The 27,586-nt window shown below is 38.7% G+C and overlaps 1 protein-coding gene across 2 annotated transcripts; it reads right to left on the bottom strand.

Moving 5' to 3' along the window:
• Positions 1–79: 79 nt before the first annotated feature.
• Positions 80–27,304, bottom strand: LOC139949882 (DNA (cytosine-5)-methyltransferase 3A-like). 2 transcript variants are annotated; one of them, XM_071948446.1, is made up of 23 exons: positions 27,272–27,304; positions 25,291–25,344; positions 24,535–24,636; positions 22,033–23,758; positions 20,730–20,800; positions 19,575–19,715; positions 18,705–18,806; positions 17,331–17,501; positions 16,372–16,479; positions 14,121–14,307; positions 12,993–13,100; positions 11,818–11,862; positions 10,801–10,880; positions 10,281–10,328; positions 8,787–8,906; positions 7,384–7,597; positions 6,419–6,564; positions 5,547–5,637; positions 4,423–4,571; positions 3,514–3,599; positions 2,995–3,070; positions 1,746–1,864; positions 80–1,320 (listed from the first exon to the last, which is right to left on the bottom strand). In XM_071948446.1, exons 2-23 carry the CDS (start codon positions 25,309–25,311, stop codon positions 1,170–1,172), a joined length of 4,062 nt encoding a protein of 1,353 aa, XP_071804547.1. In that variant the 5' UTR covers positions 25,312–25,344; positions 27,272–27,304; the 3' UTR covers positions 80–1,169. The 2 variants fall into 2 exon arrangements, with proteins under 2 accessions (XP_071804547.1, XP_071804546.1); XM_071948445.1 differs by having other exon boundaries at positions 6,419–6,567.
• Positions 27,305–27,586: the final 282 nt, after the last annotated feature.

Consider the following 27,586-nt stretch of genomic DNA (forward strand, 5'->3'; position numbering starts at 1 on the left):
GACTGAAGTTTCTAACCCCTTGATTACATTAAATTCTGAAAAAACACACAACACTCCCATGATGCCCAAAAACCATGCACAAACATTTAAATAGTACAACAATCTAGAACAAAACTGAACACATACATGCTGAAAGCATTTGAATACTGTATCATGAATAAATATAAGTTTTTAAAATAAACCTGTCAGTACTTTTTGATAAAAACAGTTAATAAATAATTTTGTTCTTTGGTTCTATTACAAAAATAGGCAAGAATTACTGATTTCAAGAAATATAACGAGTAGGCCCAAACAGGCTGCAGCAACAAGTCATGCATAAACTTTGTCAAATGGACAAAAAAGACATTTTAAAACAAACTCTTTTTTTTTCTCTAAAGTGGAATTTACCCTTTAAGCAAATTATTATTTTAATTCTGCAGACAAAATTGTGTTCTCCATCCTCTTTATTTTTTAAACAGATGATTGTCGACTTAAATTGTAAGCAGAAATGATTCTAATGATTCTCTGCACATCATTATTTTGTGCTCGTTGTCAGGTCTAGATTTGAATTGGAATATTTTGACTTGTCGAGTAACAGATCTCGGCTTGTTCAGATCCTTCCATTTTTAGAAGATTTTAACAACCTTTAGTGTTAACCTCAACAAATCTGGAATTCAGCTCAAACAGATCCCAGTGCCATCGATCTGCTTAAGAACAAAATGTAGCTAAGCCTAGTTAGCACTCCTTAAGTGGGCTGGCAGGGGCTTACTGATGGGTCTCGCAGGTAAAGTACTCCTTAAGTGGGGCTATCAGGGCCAGGGATCTCAAAGGTAAAGTACTCCCTGAGTGGGGCTAGCAGGGCCTTACTAAAAGATGGGTCTTGGTCCTAACTGATGGGTCTCGCAGGTAAAGTAACTCCCTGGGTTGGACTAGTTGGGTCTCGAAGGTGGTAAAGTACTCCTTAAGTGGGGCTAGCAGGGCCTAACTGGTGGGTCTCGGTCTTTGGTCTTACTGATGAGTGTCACAGGTAAAGTACTCCTTAAGTGGGGCTAGCAGGGCCTTATTGATGGGTCTTGGTCTTTGGTCTTACTGATGAGTGTCACAGGTAAAGTAGTCCTTAAGTGGGGTTAGCAGGGCCTTACTGATGGGTCTCGGTCTTTGGCCTTACTGATGGGTCTCGGTCTTTGGCCTTACTGATGGGTCTCGCAGGTAAAGTACTCCTTAAGTGGGGCTAGCAGGTGTTTTATAACGGGAACGCTCCAGGCTTGACCAATCAGTCTGTGCCTGGATGTGCGGCTCATGTTACCAATGTCTGTGTAATGCTCTGGAAAGCCAAAGATCCTGCATGACAAGAGGAAAATTCATTGCTTTGAAACAGATAAATGCAGGAGAAAAGACCCGTAGCCGATTTCACAAAGAGTAAAGATCAATCAAGATGTGAATGTGGATTTAGGTTTTATTCCCTACATGGTCGATGGTCGAGTGGGTTTCCTTAGAATGATTCCTTGGGTTTAAAGGCAGTGGACACTATTGGTAATTAGTGGAAAATTACTTCTTTCTCGAAAACTACGTCACTTCAGAGGGAGCCGTTTCTCACAAAGTCTTATACTATCAACCTCTCCCCATTACTTGTTACCAAGTGAGGTTTTATGCTAATAATTATTTTGAGTAATTACCAATAGTGTCCACTTCCTTTAATACGGGTCTTTGACAATTACCAAAGGTTAACCACAGTGCCTTTAGACAATGACTGACCCATTACCTACCTCTCCATCTCAGTAGACCACAGTGTGTCTTCTTGACCGTTCATCATCACAGGTTGCAGGCGTTCATTCTTCTGCTTGAGTGAGTTTATCTTCGTAGTGACCGTTCGAACCTTGTCCACCTGACCAGTGAAAACACAGCGAAAAAAATAGACCAGCATAAATCTACCAAACCTTCATTAATATCAACCACCATTTAACCACTGGACCACCTTTCCGCCTTAAGTGATACACTGTAACATTTGTAATTGCCAGTCCTGCCTTCAAGCCCCACCCCCACTTTTCTTTTAAACCTGTAGAGGTGCAGGTCACCTGTTCCTCCTTGCCACTCACTGGCTTGGTATTTTAATCTATTTTGTTTCTTAGTACCTTACGTTATCTATTTGTATATTTTTATGCCAGTGTAAAGCGTATTAAAACTAAAACATGCAGTAGGAGGAAACCGCGCTTGTTTCACAGTTGACTTGTAAAATGCCGACGCTAATGATGATGAAACAATTTAGCTCTTGCCCAACAATTAGCTCATTTGTAAACCAAAAATGAAACCGTCTTTCATCATGATAATATTGTTGAAAACCAAAGCCTTAACAGTTAATCAGTATAAGAGCATTGAGCAAGATAAAAGCCTTGGAAAAATACATTAACAAATGAACGCCATCAAAATGACCGGTTTCTGTTATCGAAAGGCATTTTTTGTTCCTTCGGGACCTATTACTTCTGAAAAAAACATTACCCAAACTCAGGCAATGTAGGGACCGGAGGGTTTAAGGCATTGTACACGTTTGGTAATTGTCCAAGACCAGTGTTCTCACTTGGTGTATCTCATCATAAGCATAAAATAACAAGCCTGTGAACATTTGGGCTCAATCGGTCATACAAGTTGCGAAAAAAACCCTTGTTGGATGAATTTGTGTGCTTTCAGATAGGAATACAAATTTTCTAGCTAGAAGTCTTTTATTATTTTAGTGAGAAAATTCTCAAAAACTACGTTACTTCAGAGGGAGTTGTTTCCCACAATGTTTTATACTATCAACAGCTCTCCAAGTTAACAAGTCAGTTTTTAAGTTAATATTTGTTTTAAATAATTACCAAACGTGTACCTTCCCTTTAATGGGACTAAACATATACCCTAGAGTTTATTATATCCTAGGAAACGACCTGTACAGGGCGAGTCAAAAAGAAGTTGACTGGGATTGGTGATGTTTTTCAAAACTTGGGACAATGAAAAAGTGTTTTTGTTTTTTAATGCTACCTGAGCTTGACGATTGCAGTTTGGCTCCAGGCAGTCTTGAAGGTGAAGGTGGGCATTGTCTGTAGTAACCTTTGGTCTGAAAATATAATGTAAAAAAAAAAAAAAATTACAACTTTGGCCTTAGTGAAAGGGATGGAAAACTAGGCATGGCATGAGCAAGTTCGAGTGGGCACCATGAATAACTAATGGTTGACCATGGGGCGATACCCATTGGACTGTGCTGGACCCACACTCTGGAATGACTTACCACTTCAAATTTGTAACATTTCTAGTGTTGATACTTTCGATTAGTTTGAAAAATTAGCTTGTTAAATATGGCTTATCTGTAATTGTTCTTTGTCTTAATTTTCCTTTACTGTGTGAGGATTCTCGCTTGACTTGACCACCTTAATTTTGTTGATTTTGGTGCCAAACAAATTCTCTATATTATTATTATTATTATTATTATTATTATTATTATTATTATTATTATTATTATTAGGCTATATAATGTTGAAACTGAGATATCTTTGCACTCACCTGTTCATACCAGGTAAGTTCCCCCAGAAGTAGCGCGCTCTGTGGGCTGGCGACACATCCTTGGCATCGACCACCACTGGATCACACTTAAGAACAACAACAACAACAACAACATTTATTTCCATTTCACTATGTTTGCCGGTACCATACAAAGTGATGATTTACATTCAAACAGAATACACAATGACACAAGATGTTGGAAGTGTTGCGGCCGAACAGTTAAGAGCACCGAATTCAAACTCTAGTGTTTCTGATCAGCAGAGTGTGGGTTTAAATCCCCAGCTGTGACACTTGTATCCTTAAGCAAGACACTTAACCATTGCTTCATCCTTCGGCTGGGACGTAAAGCCGTTGGTCCCATGTGTTGTGTAATGCATGTAAAAGAACCCAGTGCACTTTTCGATAAGAGAAGGGGTTCACCCCGGTGTTCCTGGCTGTGGCTGCTGTATGCGCCGTAGCACCTTGTAAACCCTTATAAGGTGCTAAATAATTGGGTCTCAAAAATCATCACTGCAATTACCTATCTTTCTGAAAGTTTGTATATACTCAGCGCCTTGAGTACCTTGTTTGGTAGATACGTGCGCTATATAAGACTTCTATATTATTATTATTATTAAATAAAACTCCACATTTGAACATTACATAACAATTAAAATTTATAAGGCGCTATTCCATCAAGATCATAGCGCACTAGAAAGCAATTAACACGGGAAAAGGTAAGTCTTTAGAACTTTCTGAAATGCAAATAGAGTAACAGATTCCCTAATGATAGTAGGGAGATTGTTCCAAATCATTCGCCCTACACTGAAAGCTTTTTGACCTAGCACTTTGCTTGCTTAAGGAATGAAACGGAGTGATGTCAAGTGTGGACCAAAGAAGTCGTGGAGGAGTGTTAAGAGGTTATCATACCTGTAGAAATCTTGAGATGTCTATTTTGTCTTGGTTGGCCATCCCAACGACGTTTTCAAACAACCAGAAGAAGGGTCGGTCGCTATCCTCCGATGGTCTGGCTGCGGTGAGTAGACGGTAGAAATCAAAGAACAATCGCCCCGTCCCTTCTACAAAAGACCATCAATGCAAAAGACAATCAATCATTCTGATAATACAGGGCTCGCCCTTAACACGGCGTACATTGCTAGTAAAAACTGCTACAGGCTAGTTAACACCACGTTTCAACTTGCCCCGTGGGCTACTAAAAACTGTGCTATCCACTTTATTAGAGCTCACCCTTAACACTAGCCCGGCGTACACTGCCTAGTAAAAACTGCTACCAGCTAGTTAACATAACTTCTCAACTTGCCCCGTGGGCTACTAAAAACTATGCATCCTACATGTACTTGTTTAAAATGCTAATATTATTTCTTCAATTAAGCTGTGAATAATACATTTTTTTATATGTGTTAATTTATTTTAGAGTGTTTGAGTGTAACTTTATTTGCCTTCACTGATTGTGACTTCCACCATCCTGACTATTAATGCATCAAAAAGGCACATTTATGACATACATGCTTAAAATCGAGGCAACTTTTATAAAACTTCCTAGGGGCAAGTTAAACCAGGGCCCACTTTCATAGCGCTGCTTAGCGGCCGATTTTGTGTGGACTGTGCAATTTCTATTTCATAGCGCTGCTAACCGTAAGCACACGAAAAGGCATGCTAACCTTCCGGTGCTTACCGCACGAAAATAAATGACGTCACAATGCAAATCCACGGTAAACACGCAGTATGGCCGCCCAATTTGTCTGCTAACCTGTGAAATACGCTAAGGCTTAAGCAAATTTGTCTGCTACAGTAAGCACGCCTATTTGCTTACTGTTAAGCAGCGCTATGAAATTGGGCCCTGTGCGGAGTTTATTAGCCCGGTTGGCTACTTAACAAAAAGCTTAAACTAATGCCTGTAAGATTGTTTCTGTGTAACCCAACCATCTAGACAGTTAAGAACACAAGGTGACAGTCTCCTGCATGATTTGATTTTGGTTGTGATTTTGATACTGTGGAAATAAAGTGATTGAAGATGGCTCTTGCGGACTCACCGTATAGACCTTTGCGAGCCGGGTTCGCGATGGACAATTCATTGCAGGGACTCCCACCAATGACAAGGTCAATCGGTCCCAAGGATCGGATCTGTATCGCATAAAAAAAGATGAAATGATTACATCCAATATAGGATTTGAGGCATTGCATGGTGAGGTATCAATGTATATTTGGTTTGCGGTAACACCATGTGTATCAATTTCAGAACTGACTCCGCGGCAGTACAGTTAATTACGATCCTATAAGCTAAAGTAGTAGTCCAGTCTAATTTCTATACCATCCGCCCTGGTAATAGTTAAAAAGCAGGACAGTTCTTTTCAGAACTGAGAAGTCTCCCGAACCTCCGATTATCTACTGTCGGCAGTAGAATAAAACAAGATAGTTCCCTAAGAACAACTCTACCTGGCAAGTAGATACACACATGGTGTTACCGCAAACCAAATATACATTGATTACATCCAAGTCAAAAAAAAAAAAAATAAATGTTTGTCCTTCACAAACAAACTGTTACCCCCCTCCCCCAATTACAGTAAGACTTGCATTTTCCAGATGTTCCCAAAAGTTATCTTTGGAGTTAAAAAAGTTATTTTTTTGGAGATCCAAAAGTCATCTTTGGAATTCCAAAAATTATCTTTGGAGTTCCAAAAGTTATCTTTGGAGTTCCAAAAGTTATCTTTCTTTTTTGGAATTCCAAAAGTCATCTTTGGAATTCCAAAAGTCATCTTTGGAGGCAAAAATGGTAGACACGCATTCATTCATTTGACACCCAAAATGGCGGACAGGAGATGCGTGTGTATGTGCAGAGCGCATCGTGAATAGGGTCTACACTCTGCTTGTCTTTTGAGTTGCATTAATTGAAATTGTTTCTCACCCCTTGCTCAGTGATCTGTCGGACATCGTCCAGCTGCTGGATGACGCCATCGTGTCGTACCGACGATACTTTGATAGCCTCCTCATTAATCTCCGAGGCTAAGTAACAGTCAACCATCACCCCAAGCTCCTTCAGAGCAACCATTCCTGCTGCATAGAAAGAAACAAACCGGGAATCTGTACTTCCAAAGTCCGTTTCTAGAATAACAAAACAACAACCAGTGTTGTAGCCACGGCGGGCGGTGCCGGGCGGCCTCGCCCAGCACTCTGAGCAAATAAACTGTGCTGCCCAGCACGGATTTCCCCCAGATTGCACTTCAGCAAAGATTGGCTCGATATCTAAACATGAATAATTTTGTTGAACCGCTCGGCCTTGAGGGACTGAATTGGATTTAGAGCCCACCACTAAAACTGGTCTAGCTACAACACTGACAACAAGATTTATTTCATACTGACCGTTTCTTTTGTACTTGTATAAATTTTGCTTGTACAGCCCCATGCCTGACGGACCTGAGCGTTCTACAAGAGGCCACTATTATTATTAATTATTATTTAGGGTAATGAAACAGATATGTCGATGATCAGAGGTAATTAATTGAACAGTAAATTGGATTATTGAAACTTAGAAACATAGCAGATGAAAATGGAGCCAGCATGGTATGAGAAAAGTGAAGCAGATAAGAAATGTTTTCCCTTTTGAACGGACAACCACGGGGACAATATCACACAATGTCAAATACTTTTTACGCGCTAAAATAATTTCAGTCTCCCGAGACAAAAATTATTTTTGTGACTTGTTTTACTCATTTTTCAAAACCTACAGCAAGCAATATTTTAAGGGAATCTTTCTACCATCATTATCTTCAAACCGTGTGAGTTTAATGTAAATCTGTGGCATTATGTTTGGTGTTCTACAAAAAGTACCCAGACCCTTTAAGGGCGAGCCTGGACTTTAAAGAGCCTGACCTGTCCCGATGCCATCAAACAAAGACAGGACTCTGATTGGTCGACGCTTTGCCATGTCCACAGGGGGGTAACTCCGCAGTGGCGAGAAGTTCTTGTTGTCCCTCTGGAATAACAACTGCAGTTTCTGCGCCCAATCGGAGCGACAGGAGAGGAGGCCGGCAGGGGTCGACTCTGGATCACACAAGTAGCAGCTCCAGTGCTCTTTGGAAAGAACCTACCGGGCAAAGAAAATTAATGATAGCTCTGAAAACGGTGGAACAACTTAAAGAACCATTGGCTGATTGATTGATTTTGTTCGAATAAAAATACAGCAAGAACATGCACAAAAAACATACAGAAAAACAGGAGAAAAGACAATGAAATAAGATAAACCAAAATAGAATTTAAGATAGAAATACTGCACAAAATTATCCAAGTATAGCCAGAAAAAAGCCAATAACTTAAACTTAGACGTATTTCCTTTGGGGTCCTTACAAAAAAACAGCAAAAACACCAACAAGAAATGGAAGTACCAAAAACATACAAACCTAGTAAAGAGCAAAAAGATGAATCATGGAAAACACAATAAATTAATAAATAAGTAAATACATTATTAATAAAATTAATTAAACCATGTGCCAAGATTTTGAGCCTCTACCATTTATGCGATATGGAACATCTTTGATTTTTGTTGTTGATTATTCAAAACCAAACTAAAATCAAAATTTGCACTTCACTTTTAACATCTTATTGAAAACAAGTTCAGCTCTTTGTTTAAAGCCATTGGACCCTTTCGGTAAACAGTATTGTCCAAGGCCCACACTTCGTGTATCACAACTTCTATATCAAATAACAAACCTGTGAAAATTTGGGCTTAATCGGTCATCGGAGTCGGGAGAAAATAACGGAAAAACCCACCCTTGTATCCGCGCGTTTCGCCGTGTCATGACATGTGTTTAAAATAAATCCGTAATTCTCGTTAACGAGAATTGATATTGTTTTACTGTTTTCTCAAAAAGTGAAGCATTTCCTGGAATGATATTTCAAGAGAGGTCTTTCACCACTACCTTCTGTAAACCCTGTAAGTTATTTGTAAATCTGTGAATTTTTTGTTTTTGTTCTGTACCGAAAGGGTCCAATGGCTTTAAAATGAATATGGAACAAGTCTTTACAACAATTTATGTCTAACCTTATTGATAACAATTAGATTTGCTTTATCAAAAACTAAAAGGTCATTGGTTCGAATCCCACATGAGTAATATGCCTGTGATTTTTTTACAGAAAAAGTGCGGAGTACACAGTGCTTACACACATCGGTATATATGGGTAAAACCAAAATCGAATATTCTTTATCCCCGATGCAAAAACATTATCTTTTAAAAGTTTGTAACAAATTTAGAAAATATAAATGAGTATAATATTACCTTCAGAACCGTACCGGGTCCAACCAAATAATCCAGGCATTCATAGCAGAAAGAGCGATAGCACTCTGCCTGATCACACAGGATAATGTCTTTGCCCTCTGCACAGATACAACAATAACACTAAACAGGGGAGGAAAAAACATCAACAGTTTAAAGACAGTGGACACTATTGGTAATTGTCAAAGACTAGTCTCCACAGTTCGTGTATCTCAACATATGCATAAAATAACAAACCTGTGAAAATTTGAGCTCAATGGGTCGTCAAAGTTGCGAGATAATAATAAAAGAAAAAACACCCTTGTCACACTAAGTTGTGTGCGTTTAGATGCTTGATTTCGAGACCCCAAATTCTAAACATGAGGTCTCGAAATCAAATTCGTGGAAAGTTCCTTCTTTCTCTAGCTGTTTCTCACAATGTTTTATACTATCAACCTCATCCAATTACCCGTAATCAAGAAAGGTTTTACGATGATAATTATTTGGAGTAGTTGCCATAGTGTCCACTGCCTTTAAAGGCATATGGGATTGCATTCTGAGGTCTATGTTTGTTTCTCCAGAAGACGATCAGAGCATACTGATCAAAACGTCAAGTTGAAACCAACAGTTCTTTTCACGACCAGCCCAACTCATTCAGAGGTTATCTACATTGTACATGGTGTTACCGGAAACCTTACAATATGAAGTAAATTCTCCATTCTGAAGACAAACTGTTCAGCTTTTTAACAACGAAGGTAGAAAATCAGTTTGGACCTTTAGCTTATAGGATCGTAATTAACTGCGATACCATGGAGTGAGTTCTTAAAGACAGTGGACACTATTGGTAATTGTCAATAACCAGTCCTCTTACTTAGTGTATCTCAACATATACATAAAATAACCAACCTGTGAAAATTTGAGCTTAATCGGTAGTCGAAGTTGCGAGATAATAATGAAAGAAAAAACAACCTTGTCACACGAAGTTGTGTGCTTTCAGATGCTCGATTTCGAGACCTCAAATTCTAAACTTGGTCTCAAAATCAAATTCGTGGAAAATTACTTCTTTCTCGAAAACTACATCACTTCAGAGGGAGCCGTTTCTCACAATGTTTTATACCATCAACCTCTCCCCATTACTCGTTACCATGTAAGGTTTTATGCTAATAATTATTTTGAGTAATTACCAATAGTGTCCACTGCTTTTAAATTGGTCACATTATTTTAATTAGCTTGCTCTAGTCATCGTCAGGACACTGCATCAACAGTTTAAAGGCAAACACATACCAGTGCATGTAATATCATCTGTTAAAGTTTTTCATGTGTTTATGAAATTACCCTTTTCACTGTTTACTGCATGTAAAATTTGATGTTTTCTTTTCTATTATACTTTATATTATTCTGGTGTAATTTTGACTGGAATTTTAATGTAATGGGCCCTCGAACAGACTGGTCCTGGAGCGAGCGCAATATAAATTCTATAATTATTGATCTGAATATGAAATTGATAACTTCACCAACCTGGTAGCCTTCCTCATCAAACACGTACACCGCCTCGATAAAATCAACCTGTCACAGAAATCATAAATTTACAAAGTTAGAGGAACATTACAGAATTGGTAAGAAAAAAACTTGTCTAAAATAACAGATTTACTTAAAACTTACATGGGCTTATGAAGATTATAGTAGAAAACATCCCTCGGAATATTTCTGTCTGAAATGCCATACTTCATAAGAAATAAAATATTACTTCCTGAGGTGCTGTAGTTTTTGATGTCACGAAAATACATTTTTACACGCTAAAATAATAAGCGTCTCACTGAGACGAAAATTATTATTTGGACTTGTTTAACTCATTTCTCAAATACTACAGCACCTCAGTAAGTATTATTTTAAGGGAAGCTTTCGATCATCACTATCTTCAAATCGTGTAAGTTTAATGTAAATCTGTGGACTATGTGTTTTGTGTACTACTAAATATTCCCAGACCCTTTAAATAAATGCCGTTTTTATTTCTTGTTATAGATTAGGTTGAACCAACCCTACAGACGTCACACATGCCACCAATAAAGAACGGATGCTCTGAACTCAAATCCGAACTCCCACATCCGAGACACACAGCTGTTGGAAATAGCAGAAAAACAAAACTCACATCAAAATTTAAAAAAATATTAATAAAAATAAACTATTCTCATACAAAGAAAACAGATATACTTTCATCCGGGTTTTGAATTGTTCTGATGTCTCAGCCTGTTTGACAACCTCCAGAAGACTGTTCCATAACTGAACTGCTGCAAATATTTGAAAGAGCGAAAAGGGATTTATTCGAAGATCGCAGACTTCTAGAATGGTTTACTTTCTCTCTTAGCGGACCAGCGCCCTTGAATTGCATTTCCCCCTCAGATACTGTACACCTTATAAGCGCACCTTATAAGCGCAGATTGTTAAAGGCAGTCACATGTTCTTAGGTTTATGGCACATCTGAGGCTAAAACTATACAGAGTGTTTAATACCGGCCAAGCAAATTTTTATTTTACTAGTCTTTATTCTCTTTTGGGTTTTTGGTTGCATTATCCCTAGCGCTTTGCATCCTTTGGAAAAGGCGCTTTATACATTTGGTTATTATTATTCATAAACACCTTTTCGATCAAAAATTAAAAAAAAAAATTAAAAAAAAAGTTTATTTTTACTGTTAAATGATTTCTTCCAACAAAGCACCTCTCCAGCTATGAAATGGTAATAGAGGCCCTTTGGTAAAAACTCCTTGTAAATCGATCGGCATGCACATCACGCGTGATGTGGCACAGGTGTTCCAGCCATTGCTCACGACCAATAGGAATGAATAAACTGTCTTATAAGCACAGGTGCACCCTCGCGTGTCACGCCCATATTTAAACACTTTTGGCCATGTCTTTATCAGACGTTTAAACACGCCCACGTGAAATAATCTCAACCAATCAGAATAGATAAACTGTTTTATGAATTATGAATAATACAATTCATAGAAGATACATCAATCAGTTTTTTTTTTTTAACATCTGAAAAAGCTGTGGCAAACCTTGGATGTCTTTTGAACCATTACGCACTTCTTCCATGACTGTTTCTATGGGAACAAACATAAACATAACTGATAAGCAACTGTTACTGTTTTTCCATTTGAAGTTACATTAAAGGATTTGGGTACTTTTCATAGGCCACAACACACAATGTCCCCAGATTTACATTAAATTGACAGGATGTTAAGTTAATGATGGTAGATAGCTTCCCTTAAAATATTACTAGCTGGGGCTGCAGTTTTTGAGAAATTAGTATATCAAGTCACAAAAGTTATTTTACGTATTTTTTTTGACAATTATTGTTTTGCTCATTGTTTCTCAAAAACTACAGCACTTCAGCAAGTAATAAGGGGAAGCTTTCAACTATCATTATCTTCAAACTGTGCAAGTTTAATGTTAATCTGTGGACACAGTGTTTTGTGTAACAAAAAGTACCCCAATCCTTTAAATAAATATATAAAATATATGCAGAATGATGCATTAAAAATTTTCACAGAATTCTTGGCTTTATAAAAATGGAACCGATTTTAGCATCAGACCAATAGAATGACTAATGGGAAACTTTTAGAAAATTTGTTCAGATCATTGCGCATGTTCAGACCTACGCAAGCAATACTGAGCATTCACGCACACGCTCAGTGCCGCAAAAAAGTACCGTTATGTCTGCTGCCACCAGCATCTCAAAAGTCTCCTAGTAGATATCTAAACAGTCTTTTTTAACTATCGTCATCATTTGACCGCATAAGTTTTATGTAAATCTGTGATCTTCACAGGTTTTTTTCCTTGCTAATTCTGTTATGCTCCTCTAAATTAAAGACAGTGGACACTATTGGTAATTGTCTTCTCACTTCCTGTATCTCAACATATGCACAAAATAACAAACCTGTGAAAATTTCAGCTCTATCTGTCATCGAAGTTGCGAGATAATAATGAAAGAAGAAACACCCTTGTCACACGAAGATGTGTGCTTTCTGATGCTTGATTTCAAGACCTCAAGTTCTCATTCTGAGGTCTCATAATAAAATTCATGGAAGATTACTTCTTTCACGAAAACTACGATACTTCAGAGGGAGCCGTTTCTCACAATGTTTTATACTATCAACCTCTTCGCACTACTCGTTACCAAGTAAGTTATTATGCTAAACATAATTTTGGTAACTACCAATAATGTGTTTACCTCTCATATCTTTCCATGCCCTCTTGGTGGCCCGTTTGGAGGGAGTGGACATCCTTGGGCTCGGTGGCGGCGATGGGGAGCGGGGTCTCACAGGCACCTGCTGCTCGTCTGTCTCAAATGGAAAAAATAAATAAGTTGCCATGATTTCTGTAGAATCCTAAAGCCTGGACCCAATTTCATCTAGTTGCCTAAAAGGTCTGCCGTCGATTTCACAAAACTCTTCCTAACTTAAGACTAATCTTAGGACTTAAGACGAGTCCCAACCCTGCACTGTAGCATGCAGACCTTAAGATTAATCCTAAGTAACTCGAGATAAGACGAGTCCTAACTCTTTGTGAAATCGACGGCTGGGTATTTTTTGTAGGACACAAAAAACAATGTCCACAGATTTAAATTTAACTCACACAGTTTGAAGATGATGATGATAGAAAGCTTCCCTTAAAATATTACTGGTTAAGGTGCTGTAGCTTTTAAGAAACGAGTAAGATTGATCACGAAAATAAATTTCGTCTTAATTAGACGAAATTATTTTAAGCATGTAAAACATGTTTTCATGAAATTGATGTAGTAATTTCTCAAAACAACAGCACCTCAGCAAGTTATATTTGAAGGTAAGCTGTCTACTTTAATTATCTTCAAACTATATAAGTTTATTGCAAATCTGCGGACATTGTGCTTTGTGTTACAAAAACTACCTAAATCCTTTAAGCAGAAAATATTGCTTAGCAATTTTTTAAAATCTGGTCTTAAAGGAACACGTTGCCTTGGATCGGTCGAGTTGGTCTTTGAAAAGCGTTTTGTGACCGTTTGTTATAAAATGCATATGGTTAGAAAGATGATGTAAAAGTAGAATACAATGATCTACACAAATATGCCTCGAAATTGCGTGGTTTTCTTTTTACATCGTCCAATAACACGGTCGGCCATTTATTTGACTCCCATAAATGGCCGACCGTGATAGTTCGCGACGTAAAAAGAAAACCGTGCAATTTTGAGTGATACTACTATTCTACTTTTAAAACAACTTTCTAATCATATACATTTCATAACAAACAGTTTCAAACGCTTTTTATAGACCAACTCGTCCGATCCAAGGCAACGTGTTCCTTTAATCTGTATGATACAAACCTTGAGTTGGCTTAATTCCCTCGGGTCCGGAGGGTTGGAATCCCTCAGAGGCCCAGCTGATCATCTCATCACACAGGTTCATGAACGCCATCCAAGCTGTACTGTAATGCCGACTGTTTTTGGGCTGGTCAACTAGGAATGGATTTGGGTCAGCGGAAAAGGCCTTGACTGCTCTCTTAGATGCCAACTTTAACAACAAAGAAGTAAATACGTGGATCTTACTTACTTAAATGTAGTGGACACTATTGGTAATTACTCAAAATAATTATTAGCATAAAACCTTACTTGGTAGCGAGTAATGGGGAGAGGTTGGTAGTATAAAACATTGTGAGAAACGGCTCCCTCTGAAGTGGAGTAGTTTTCGAGAAAGAAGTAATTTTCCACGAATTTGATTTCGAGACCTCAAGTTTAGAATTTGAGGTCTCGAAATCAACCATCTAAACGCACACAACTTCGTGTGACAAGGGTGTTTTTTCTTTCATAGTTATCTCGCAACTCCGATGACCAATCGAGCTCAAATTTTCACAGGTTTGTTATTTTATGCATATTGTTGAGGTACACCAAGTGAGAAGACTGGTCTTTGACATTTACCAATAGTGTCCACTGGCTTTAAACATTTGCATGGGGTTGGGGAAACAAATTAAGAAGAGGTTGGTAACCAAAAAACATGCCTGGAATGGGAAACTTTGGACTATCTGCCAATCACCAAGAGAGGGCGCTCTTCACCAGGTAATGTCAACAACTTAGGAATAGGAGAAGCATGAGTGACGGTCATTGACAGCAAATACCTTGTGTTTTGAGTGTTTTTGATTTTGTATTTTAGATTTAGCCAAACTGTATTTTGTTTTTCTTAACACATTGCCAGCATAAACCAAACCGTTCTGGAACAGGACGTACTGGACACGAGTTCCCCAAGGAAAACAAGCGGTGTGCATGAGTTTTTGGGAGTGTTTCTTCTAGGGTAATTAGCAAAAATTCCAAAATGCTGACCTACCAAAAATTGAGAAGAAATCTGAAGTTTAGTTGTATGACAATGTATCTGATTTAATTTTCAAGAGGCTGAGAGACTTCTAAATATTTTTTGAGTATTTTTGAATTTTTAGCATTTACCATTGTTTGCTATAGGAGTTGAGCACCCTTACCTGGTAGGTCTGCTGCCCTCTAGTGGCAGAGCTCTCAAAAAGTCTCCCATTACACGCAAGGCCTTACAGGCCAAGGCATCCATTGCCCCTGGTCTTGGCCTTGGTGCCCCTTCAAACCCTTCAAAAATTTCCCATTGACTTCCCATTTTCCAATGGAAGTGCCCTTTACAAAATGAAAATGGCCTTCCCGGGTACATATAGCTTGAAAGATGAAAATCGAATTTTTTTTAGGGCTGTTTAAAAAAGAATATTCAACAAAGAAAGGCTAAAACTAAACCATTCTTGAAATTGATTGCTCTGGATACCAAGTTTTACTAGATAAATATTAAATCTTACATTTTGTTGAAACTTTAAAGGGAAGGTGCACGTTTGGGAATTGTCAAAGACCAGTCTTCTCACTTAGTGTATCCCATCATAAGCATAAAAGCTAGAAGTCCGTAATTATTTTAGTGAGAAATTACCTCTTTCCCAAAAACTGCGTTACTTCAGAGGGAGTTGTTTCCCACAATGTTTTATACTATCAACAGCTCTCCAATGCTTGTTACCAAGTCAGTTTTTAAGTTAATATTTGTTTTGAGTAACTACCAAACGTGTACCTTCCCTTTAAAAAGGAAATTGGAAGTTGAATAAAAAAAAATTGGAAATGTTCGGTGGTCAGAAGGGGAGGGAATTCCACCAGTGGTGGTTGGGGAATCCTGAGTGCCAGGCGGGTTTTTCAGCACCGACCACTCACTGTGGGCGGAACCCTAATAGGGGGTGTGACTTTATTTCAAATATCTAGGTTTGCAACAAATAAGAAGTTTATTTTAGGCAGTACAATAGACATGGGAATGTCGGTTACGTTTAAAAAGCATTGAAAATTACAAATGACGGTTATAATAGTGTTATTCACACAACAGCAACTTAACTGGGGTCCCTTGCTAAATTTTAGCATGGTTGTAAAATATAACAATGTTTGACAAGATTTTGCAACAAGAGAACTTGGACAGTAGACAAAATGGTTGTCCCTTCACACAAGGTACATTTTTGTAATACTTAACAAACATGCTCCAATATAGCGAGGGATCCTTGCTAAATTTGTTTGCGTGTGAAAGGGGCTTAAGTCTTACCGCCAGACCATGAAATACAGCTTTTCTGTAGAGGGCAGTATGCAGAAATGTAGTCTTTGAGAAATGAGCGGGGAACTCTTGAAATGAAACAACCTGATTCAGGTTCAACTGAGGGTTGAAAAGGGAGAATTAAAATAAATATGTTTACCAAGATTTATTCTGCTGATGACAATAATTATTCGCACACTTTTAAACAAGAAAATATAATCACAATTCACATAAATGTACTGATTAAAAACAGGTAACTAGGTACAAACAAGCTTGCAGTGTGAACACTTATGGTTACACAAGCTAGCTGGTGAGAGAGCTTTTTCTTCTGTCGCCTCCCGCCTCTGGAACGGCCTTCCTGTCCCCATTAAAAAAATCCTTCCACTGTTCTGTCCTTCGAAAAGGATCTCCAACCTGTAGCTGACTGTCACCATCATCACTTTGCTTGTTTCTTTTTCCTAAAAGCGCCTTGCATCCTGGGGTTATTTGGCGCTATGTAAATCCAGATATGATTACAATTAAAGGCAGTGGACACTATTGGTATTTACTCAAAATAGTTATTAGCATAAAACGTACTTTCTCGGTGACAAGTAATGGGGAGAGGTTCATGGTATAAAACATTGCGAGAAAGAGCTCCCTCTGAAGTGCCATAGTTTTCGAGAAAGAAGTAATTCATAAATTTGATTTCGAGACCTCAGATTTAGAACTTGAGGTCTCGTCATTGACCATCTAAACGTACACAATTTCGTGTGACATGGGTGTTTTATTCTTTCATTATTATCTCGCAACTTTGATGACAGATTGAGCTCAAATTTTCACAGGTTTGTTATTTTTTGCATATGTTGAGATACACCAACTGTGAAGGCTAGTCTTTTACAATTACCAATAGTGTCCACTGCCTTTAAGCGTTAACACCCACTATTTGTATAGGAATTGGTGTCCATCAGAGAGTACAAATGAATTAAAAATACCTTGGAAAACTTGTTATCACCGAACCAGTTGACCCAGCAAGCATCGCTGGGGGCAGGCTCCCTCCTACAGGTGTAATGATGGACAACGAGGCCAGGCCACCAATTAAATCCTTTCATTTTACCCCAGACGATCTCTCCGTATAGATACCTGTCCTGGAGAACACTGAGTGACTGCAAAAAGAAAAGAAACAAGACTGAGAAGACGGAATGTAAGAAACAAGACTGAGAAGACGGAATGTAAGAAACAAGACTGAGAAGACGGAATGCAAGAAACAAGACTGAGAAGACGGAATGTAAGAAACAAGACTGAGAAGACGGAATGTAAGAAACAAGACTGAGAAGTTGAGATGTTATCTGTAAGTACAGTAGGGACAAACTGTAATAAAGTTATAAGTTGACTCTTTAGCAAGAATACCACCCGCAACCCCGCTCGTTACTTCTTATAATTATTATTTTAATTTTATGCAAGTCGCCAGACACACAGGGCCCGAGGCCACTTCAAGGTGTGGGCTACAATTAATTTTTTTTCCCAGAGGCCGATGCCACCTACTCCTAGGGCTGGAACAGGGTTACCCCCTTTTACAGTCCACACGGATGTAGGCTTGGGTATCATCAGTCCGAAGCCTGGACGGTAGAGCAGAAAGCATGACCTCCGCAATTTTATGTCAGTACGTAGCAAGTGTCACGACCGGGATTCAAACCCACACTCTGCTGATCAAACACAAGAGCTTGAATCCGGTGCTTGAATCCGGCCATGACACGCCACAAGTAATAATAGTAATAATAATAGTGAGCTTCTTATATAGCTAGCATATCTGTCACTCAGTGACGCTCAAAGCGCTTTTAACATACAATATTTTCCTGCAATGTTTGTGAGACTGTATTTGAGTTTTGAGACCTACTCCTTTTACATAGCACAATGTAGTGGTTTACTAGGTGTTGTGGCACTCTATGATGCCGAGGAAGAACCCCTTCTCTTTTTGATAAGTGCACTGAGTTCTTTTACATGCGTTACACAACGCTGGAGACCAACAGCTTTACGTCCCATCCGAAAGATAGAAGAAGAAGCGATAATGGTTTAAGGACACAAGTGTCACGGCTGGGGACTCAAACCCACACTCTGCTGATCAGAGACACCAGAGTTTGAATTTGGATTGAACAGCTTGGCGAAGACACTTGGTAGCACAAAAACTTTTTTTTTTCAAACGATATGTTGGAATTATTATCAATCACTTTTAAAATATATTTTTTGAGCTGACAACATTTGACAAAAACTGAAAATTTAACAATAACAACTATGCAATTTAGTAAAATAAAACAATAAATTGTGCAACATCCCTTTTCGAAGACAGCCCATAAATGTTTTTCACCTACCACGCTGGTTGGCAATACTGCATCATTTGTTTTCTGATCCACAGGATCATGAGGTTGGCCATCGGCGTCTTCTGAGCGTTTGAGTTTCTTGCTTGGAGGCGACTGTAAGAAAAAAGAAAAGAAGAAAAGAAATTAGGAAAAAAAAATTACAAGATATATTGTGAAAGCAGGAAAAATCCCAAATCACAGGTCCTACTGTTATCAGTTACATTTTCATTTTAAGTACAGGAATTTCCTTTGTACCAATTTCGAAATGGCTTTTCTTTCATTTACACTGCTGTTTTTTTCCCAACCATATAAGTTTCAAATTTGGAGCATTACAGAATTTGTAAGATTTTGTTTTGTCTAAATCACAGATTGACATAAAACTTACATGATAATGATAGTAGAAAACATGCCTTGAAATTTTCCTGTCTGAAATTTTTCTGTCGTATTTGATAACAAATATAAATAAAACTAATTTCCAAATCGGAGTTTATCGCTCAGTAAGCATTTGATTATTTTTTTAAATTTATTTGTATCGATGCCATGCAAAAAGTGAAATCTTGAACCAGATTGAATTAAATTGAATGGTTTATTTGTCAAGTATCGAAAAATACACGAAATTTACAATCCTATTGTACAGCAACATATAAAATATTAAAATGTAAAAATGCACAAGTTATACCGCACAAAACAATAACCTTAATTTAAGACAAATCATTAAAATTAAGATGTCCGATCGATCTCAAACTACAAGTTCATGTAATTGGTGGATTACATGATGGGATAACACTGTCAGCAACTGTCTCGTTAGTAAAGCTAATCATGCAATGTTGCTTTGATTACTGAATAAATATGGAGTTGTTTTCATTAAATCAATGTCATTACCTGCCATTTTTTCTTCTCGGTCTTGGCCTCAGGTTTCTTGGGTGATGTTATTGGAGACGGATCACCAGCTTGGAACCTGGAGATTGTTGCCGGTCTTTGTCGAAGGCTCTCTTCCCATCCGCTATGCCCCCTTACTCCATCCTGCCCGTTAAATGAAGTTACACAATGCAAATCACACCCTGCTCTCTTATTTTTATTATTAAAATGATTATTTGCTGTAACTTTTTGATGAATTTTTGCTGTATTAATTTACGCATTTTGATTGTTTTCGGATGGAGTAATTTTCATAATTTTTATTTTGTTCCTGGAATTGTGTTAAATTTTTATGCGCTCTCGAACAGGCTGGTCCAGGAGAGGGCGCAATATAAGTTCACTAAATCAGGCATGTGTGTAACTTTCCGAGAAAATGAGGTGAAGAGTGAACCAGGCAAGAAAAAACAGAGGAAAAGATAACATTCTTACAGTTTTGTACACAGAAAGTAAAAAAGAAAAAAAAAACCAAAACCACATTCAAAAAAAGAGGAAATCAGTTGAAAAGAGGAAGTCTCTATGCCTGATAGTTCTTGTAGTGAAACTAAGGATGCCTTATCAGTGAACTTTATCACCGTAGCTGGCAAGCCTGAGGAAACCTGTAAAACCCTAGCCTACATCAGTATGGACTGTAAAGGGGGTAACCCAATTTCAGTCCCAGAGGAGTAGGTGGCAAAAGCCCCTCTAAAAAAAAAGTAGATTTTCAGGCCTTGTGTGTCTGGCGACTTGCATACAAAAAACCAACTCATATAAAAGTCTTCCAAATATCAAACAGATCAAAGCTGGTGTTTTATATCAAGGTTTTGAGAAAATCCTGAAATCTGAAAATAAATCATAAAAAATTACATGCCTAATTTATTGTTTGTTATATGTCAAGAGATTTAAATGAAGCTGGGTTTGTAAGAGCTGGGGAAATATCTACATGCATTAGGGACAGTAAGATCTGTGGGACAACTCAGCAGTAACATTGACCAAGGTCACTCACTGGAATTAGAAGAATTTTTAGAAGAAAGTTTTGGTCTGGCGAAAGTCAAAAGGGGGATTTTCATAACATTCATAAAACCAAATGTGGAAGCACAAAGCCATAATTTGTATTATATTAAGAAATTGTTCAAGCAGTCTGACCTCTGTTCGACCTCTCTTTCTCATTCTCAAAACAGGAGCCTTCAGAGTTTGGAGGAAAACTGGGCTTGAAGCTGCAACAAAATAATATAAAGAGCATTGTAAAAAAGGTTAAAGGCAGTGGACACTATTGGTAATTACTCTAAATAATCATTAGCATAAAACCTTACTTGGTAACAAGTAATGGGGATAGGTTGATAGTATAAAACATTGTGACAAGCGGCTCCCTCTGAAGTAACATAGGTTTCGAGAAAGAAGTCATTTTCCATGAATATGATTTCGAGACCTCAGATTTAGAATGTGAGGTCTCGAAATCAAGCATCTGCAAGCACACAATTTCGTGTGACAAGGGTGTTTTTTCTTTCATTATTATCTCGCAACTTCGACGACCGATTGAGCTCAAATTTCCACAAGTTTGTTATTTTATGCATATGTTGAGATACACCAAGTGAGAAGACTGGTCTTTGACAATTACCAATAGTGTCTAGTGTCTTTAAGGACGAAAAAACAAACAGTTGGCCCACAGAGCAAACCCAGAGAAAAGGACATCCTAGCAGCAGCTAAAAGGCACAAAATTAAACTAGGCTGGATATATCTGCCGAAGACAGATAAGTATACAGGCCTGCATGCTTCTTTAGGGCAAGGGCACCGAGGCATTTTCTCCTAAGTAAAGGGCACTTCAACTGGAGCATTCAAAGGGCACCAAGGCAACAATCAGGGGCCATGGAGGCAATTGTCTTTGTAGCCTCCATGAAATATCAGCCCTGAGTATTTTAAAAGTGTATAGTTGGACTTGCAGGCCAGCTCATAAACAAAATGTTGTTATCAAGGTTGGAGAAAATCCTGAAACCAGAAAAAAATCTTGAGAAATCACACGCCTTGTTTATTGTTAGGAAATGTCAAGTGATTTTAAAATGAATATAAAACCTTGTATAAATGTTCATGAAATAACAGTGTGTACAACACACCCTCAGTTGCACAAAAGACCACTTAAACAGGGAAAAACTCAGGGCTCAAAATTGACACTGCAGGGCTCAAGTTTTTTTGGGAAAAAACCACAAAGAATACAAGGCTTGTTGCTCCGAATTTAACAAGTCAACAAAATGTTTTTTTTACCGCTAAAGGTGGCATTTTGGACTGAACCCCTTCAAGAAATTTTCACACGCCTACTTCTTGTCATTCTTGCTGCCGCAACAAAATTATTCAGAAATTGTTCTGATTTGACGGGTCAAATTACCAACAAAACACTGCAACAGACAACAACCTGGTAACATTTCCCCCAAAAATGAGCCCTCAATATACTCACCATTGGCAGTGAAGTTTCTTTGGTCTTGGGTATGTTCTGAAGCTGGGCCTGTTGGCTGTGCATGTACAGGAAGGTCTGAAGCTGGACGGTGTTGAAGGTGGGATAACCCAGGAAGCTGACAAGCAGGTGAATCAGAGTGCCCCTCATCATCGACAGATTCGTTGACAATCGAGTTGTTATTGACATCTTCACCAAGTGGCATTGTCTCCTGAAAAATATCTTCCTCGGAGGCAAGAGGAGTACAGGGATGCAACCAAGACTTTCCACAGCTCTCAGTTGTCTTCAAGTTGGCATCACTGCTTTGTGGTGACTTTCTCTCTTCGTCGTCTTCTAACAGCGGCACATTCTTAATGTCTGATGCTACGGTAAGATTCCAGAGGTATTGGTTGTACACACTCTCGCTAGCTGGCACACCGTTACTCTTCACCGTGTCTAAAGTGTCAGCTTTTTGTCTGGGAGACTCTCGGTCATCTTTAAGGCAGGCATTTCTTAGGGAGCAGAGTGACACACCATCATGGTTGCAATCTTGGTCATCAACATCTGGATCTTTCTGCTGATTAGAACTTGTACTTGAGATGGGATGCTGAGACGCAAAAGGCAATTTGCCAATTTTGACAGAAAGATGTTTCGCGGATGATTCTGTGGAGGGATCAAGGGTGCATGTCGGTACCTCTAAGAGACAGCTGCTCTCTGGACTGGGATCTAACTTTCTTGCCTTCTGTCTTCGTGACTTACGAGAAGCAACGGTCGTCTTCACTTTATGAGTAGTTGGCGATCGCACTTGACCATTAAGCCCAGATGAGGACATAGTCATAGGAGCAAGGGTAGAAGAGATTGACGGTACTTCTAGGAGACAGCTACTCTCTGGAATTGGATGCAACTTTGCTGCCTTCTGTCTTTGTGACTTACGAGAAGCAACAGTTGTCTTCACTTTATGAGTAGTTGGCGATTGCACTTGACCATCAAGCCCAGATGAGGACATAGTCATAGGATCAAGGGTAGAGGAGATTGACGGTACTTCTAAGAGGCTTTCTGGAATTGGATGCAACTTTCTTGCCGTCTGTCTTAACCTTCGCGACTTACTAGAAGCAACAGCTGTCATATTATGAGATGTTGGCGTATGCACTTGTTCAGCAGGCACAGAAGAGGACATAGCCAAGTCTTCATCCTCCTGACTTCTCATCGCCCGGTTTGGTAAACTGTCGTCTCTTTCAGCCTCTAGAGGGTCATTCTGTTTCCCTCTCTTCCTGGTCTTCGCTTTTCTTCCTCCTGTGGCCAGCGGTCGTTCAAGCTGTTTGGGACTTTTTTGATTTGATCCGGTTTTCTGGATTTTAGCTAGGCTGTCTTTTTTAGATCGTTTACTCTCGCTGACCTTCCACTGGCTTTCCGGTCGACTGGGAGCTGCGTTTATGGTGACACTCTTTCCCAGTTTGCCATCTATCCTTTTATTTCGTCTCGAGGTAAACTTGCCATCTTGCCCCTGAGTTGGAACTTTGTGGTCACAATGTGGCTCCTGGTCAACACCTGCTTCTTGAGGCTTTGGATTCAAATCTTTTGGAGGTTCACTCTTTAGCGAGGATGGGTCTTGGCTAACGGACTTCTTATCATCCAGCTCAAAGAGTAGTTTCTTAGGCAAGGTAGACGGCTTGTCCTTTTTCTCTTGATTAGGGCATGCTACCAGCGGTCTAGGGGATGGCTTGTGTCGGCGTCCCTGGCCAATTGTCAACTAATCAGATGAAGAAAATAAAAAATTAACAAGAATGAAGGAAAGAGTCTCTTCACAATCAAAGGTAGGGGATGGACTTGTGAGGTTTATAGTTTCTTTATAGAGATTCTTATAGTTTCTTTGCAATAAAGCTAGGAAATAATTAATGCGAACGTTCTTGTGAGTCAAATCTGGGCAAAGATCATTTTAAAGAAATAAAATGTTAAACAAGGCAATATGTTTCCTCAAACATGTTGGAATTTTAAAACTTTATATGTGCACAGTGCTGGGCCAGGACTCCAAACTTTTTTCCAAGCACTCTGAGTAACTTATGTTGTCGTGAATGGTCATGAGCGACAAAATTGGTTCACCAAACAGGTAGTCTTGACTATTTTTGTAGTAGTTGTGGCGGCACGATTATTCAAGTAGTTGAAAAACAGCAGTCGCTACTAATTACATTGTGCTTTCAATTCTTTGAGAGAATGACACAATTAAAATTGGGTCTAGTGGTTAGACTGCAGGACTTGCAATCACAAGGTTTTGGGTTTGAATCCCCAGCTAACCGCTGATTTCACAATGACTAGAATAAATACTGTCGTCTAGTTACTGAATCACAATTTCTTGATTTGTTTAATTCATAATAAAGGGGTTAAACCAATGTTTGTATGAGAGAGATTGGCTGTTGCCAGCTGGGTGTTTATATCCCTTTGTGGGATTTTGCCGAGTTCCCTTGATGGGAAGATCATTAAAAAAAAAAGAAAAAAACACACCAAACAAACAAATAAAACAAAAATTACCTGCAACTCCGTCCAGAAGTCCGTGCCGTGAACGATTTTAATATATGGGCTGAGAGATTTCCTTTTCCTAACATTCCAAGTACGATACTTGTTCAAGAGAGTCTGTTAAAAAAGAGAGATCAGATTCAGGCCCGATATTTCATCTTTGAGATTTGAAAAGGGCAACATTTGAAGGGGGCACCAAAGCTAAGACCAGGCCTGTAGATTATTTGACAAATATTTTGAAAAGTAATCGGATAAATTTTGAGCAAAACATATCTGTTCATGATACTAAAAAATAGCAAAATTTTGCATATATTGAGACTGCAGAATTTCTGAATTCTGTTATGTATTGAAGGCACTGGACACTATTGGTAGTTACTTAAAATAATTGTTAGCATAAAAACTTACTGGTTAACGATCAATGGAGAGCTGTTGATAGTATAAAACATTAACGCTGTTCACAGTATTAAACATTACTGTAGCTTTCCAGAAAGAAGTAATTTTCCACTAAAATATTTGAATTTGATTTTGAGGTCCTGAAATCAAACATCTGAAATCACACAACTTCGTGTGACGAGGTTTTTTTTTTTCCAATGTTATCTCGCAAACTAGACCAATTGAGTTCTATTGTTGACCGGTTTGTTATTTTGTGCTTATGTTGAGATACACCAAGTGATAAGACTGGTCTTTGACAATTACCAATAGTGTCCAGTGTCTTTAAGAGTCAGATTTAGAAGAAATAATGAAATCATTCTAGTATAATAAAAGGTTTACCTGTTTCCCATAGAACGGCATTTTCAACACTCTGAATATCAACAGTTTTGGAATCTAAATACAATGGAAAAGGACAACAGGAAAGTAAATAAACAATGCTGATAAATAACAACAGCTATCAGAGATGTTGTGTAAAGGCCCGGTCCAACTGCAGCGATAACGAGAACGATAACGATCACGGAGAACGCGTTCTATTGGTTGAATTGCTCCACGCAGAATACGCACACGCTCATTCAACCAATAGAATGCGTCCTCTTGGCGTCGTTATCGTTATCGCTGCAATGGGACTGGGCCTTAAGGCTACAGATACAGAAACAGATATGCGAACACTTTGCAATTCCTCTTTGTCAAACCAAAAGGTACACGAAAAAAATCTGTTTCAACTAAATGTTATTAACTCTTATTTTTGTGTTTTGTGTACAAACTACTTTTTTCTTTTTAATGAATCTTTGCTATTTTTATTTCTTTTACGTAAACTCGGATGTAATTCAACCCTTGGACTGGGAGTTTTGAATGTTTTTACGGTGCTGTTAACAGGACAGCAATTTAACTGGGGTCCCTTGCTTAATTTTAGCATGGTTGTAAAATGTAGCATTGTTTGACAAGATTTTGCAAGAGAACTTGGACAGTATAAAAAAAATTCCTTTCACACGAGGTACATTTTGTAAAATGTACAACTTTTTCAGTTTAGCTAGGGACCCTCGCTAATTTTCTCTTGTGTGAAAGGAAATAAAAAAAACAGAATAATATATAGTGACAGCTTCCTTTGTGATGTTCAAAATATAATTTTACTATCAACAGCTGCAGTGCTTCTCACCCACCAAGAAAGTTTTTAAGGTCGTTAATTTTTTGAGTGAAAACCAAAAACATTTGTAATAATTTTTTAATACTATTTTCTCATGACCCAGATGGTCGATCAATTTCAAACTTCCACAGGTTTGTCAGTATGTTTGTCAGGTTGCATTAAGTGCTTACACTACAATTTGCTAGCATGCAATTTCTTCGTTGATAAAAATAGGATTACCAACCAAATTTCCATTTGTTGCAATATTGCGAGGTAGTGGTATCCAGCTGTTCTTTTTAGCTTATCCTGAAAATCACATGGAAATTTGGTTGATAATCCCTGTTTTCATCAAGGCAACAATTTCTTGCTGATTGCTGTGATCTCTCTGTCCTTACTCTATGCTGTGATTATAACAGCTCTGTGAAATTGGGCCCAGGTTGGACTCCTCCACTCCTCTGTGCAGGGTGGCACTGGTCATGACCATGGAGGAACCATGTCATGACCATGCACTGACTTGGGGCCTTTCTCAAACCACGGCTTGGGCTCCGGCTCCGCGTGCTGATATCCGTGCAATACGCGCTGCTCCAAAATGCAGGTTACAATGCAAGCTGCGTACACAGCAGGCGGAGCCTAAGCCTGAGCCGGAGCCCAAGCCGTGGTTTGAGAAAGGCCCCTGGTACCAGGGCCTGCAATCCTTTTGGCCCACAGCCGCACTGCATGGAACCTCATGTCATGCCCTCTCACTTTGCTGACCATGCGACCAGGCACACTTGGTCTGATTTTGAGACCTCAAAGTATATTATTGGTTTATTTAATTTGGGAAGATCGAGATAAAGAACTACCTTTGAATTGTTTTTACATTGAAATGACTTAACATTTTGAAGTACCCCCCCCCCCCCCCCCCACACACATAAAAATGTGACACAGTGACTTGACATACAAAGATTCAGAAACCAGACTAAAAATGTGTTTCTACTGCTGCTGTCATTCTACTGTTTTGTTACACAAAAAAACACCAGTGGCAGTGCTGGGCCTAGTGACATTACTTCAAAATAGTAGATAAAAACACTGCTAAAAGCCCCAAATAAAGTCTCAGTCATGACCACAAAGGATATCACAAGAACATGAAGCAAAGGATACAACATTCACGGCGTTTTTAAAGGTATAAATCAGCTTTTCGAACAATCTTTTCATTACCTGATGGTAAGACAGTACCACATGTCTCTGTGTTGTGTATGAAAAGGGAAGAAACTATACATGTACATGACTTGACTGTTTTGGGGAGAGCACGTTTTTCAGAACCGGATGTGGCTCTCACACACGTGCAGGCGTGGGTTGTTTATTGGACAACTAGAATGAAAGGGGCGGGATCTATACGAATGAAATGGGCGGGGTCTAGAATGAAAGGGGCGGGATCCAGAATGAAATGGGCGGGGTCTAAATAATTATTCACAATGTTACTCCACAGCCCATGCAGTGGCTGGTAACAAGTTTTTCAGTGCTTAGCCAGTT

The sequence above is a fragment of the Asterias amurensis genome, chromosome 17 (assembly GCF_032118995.1).
Source record: "Asterias amurensis chromosome 17, ASM3211899v1".
Classification (NCBI taxonomy): domain Eukaryota; kingdom Metazoa; phylum Echinodermata; class Asteroidea; order Forcipulatida; family Asteriidae; genus Asterias; species Asterias amurensis.

Excerpts from the sequence above, each read along its gene's own strand:
- LOC139949882 (XM_071948445.1), bottom strand. The coding sequence starts at position 25,311 with ATGCCGTTCTATGGGAAACAG. Across the intron at positions 24,637-25,290 it reads TGCCGTTCTATGGGAAACAG|ACTCTCTTGAACAAGTATCG; the intron begins GTAAACCTTTTA and ends CTTTTTTAACAG. Across the intron at positions 11,863-12,992 it reads GGCATGGAAAGATATGAGAG|AAACAGTCATGGAAGAAGTG; the intron begins GTAAACACATTA and ends TTGTTCCCATAG.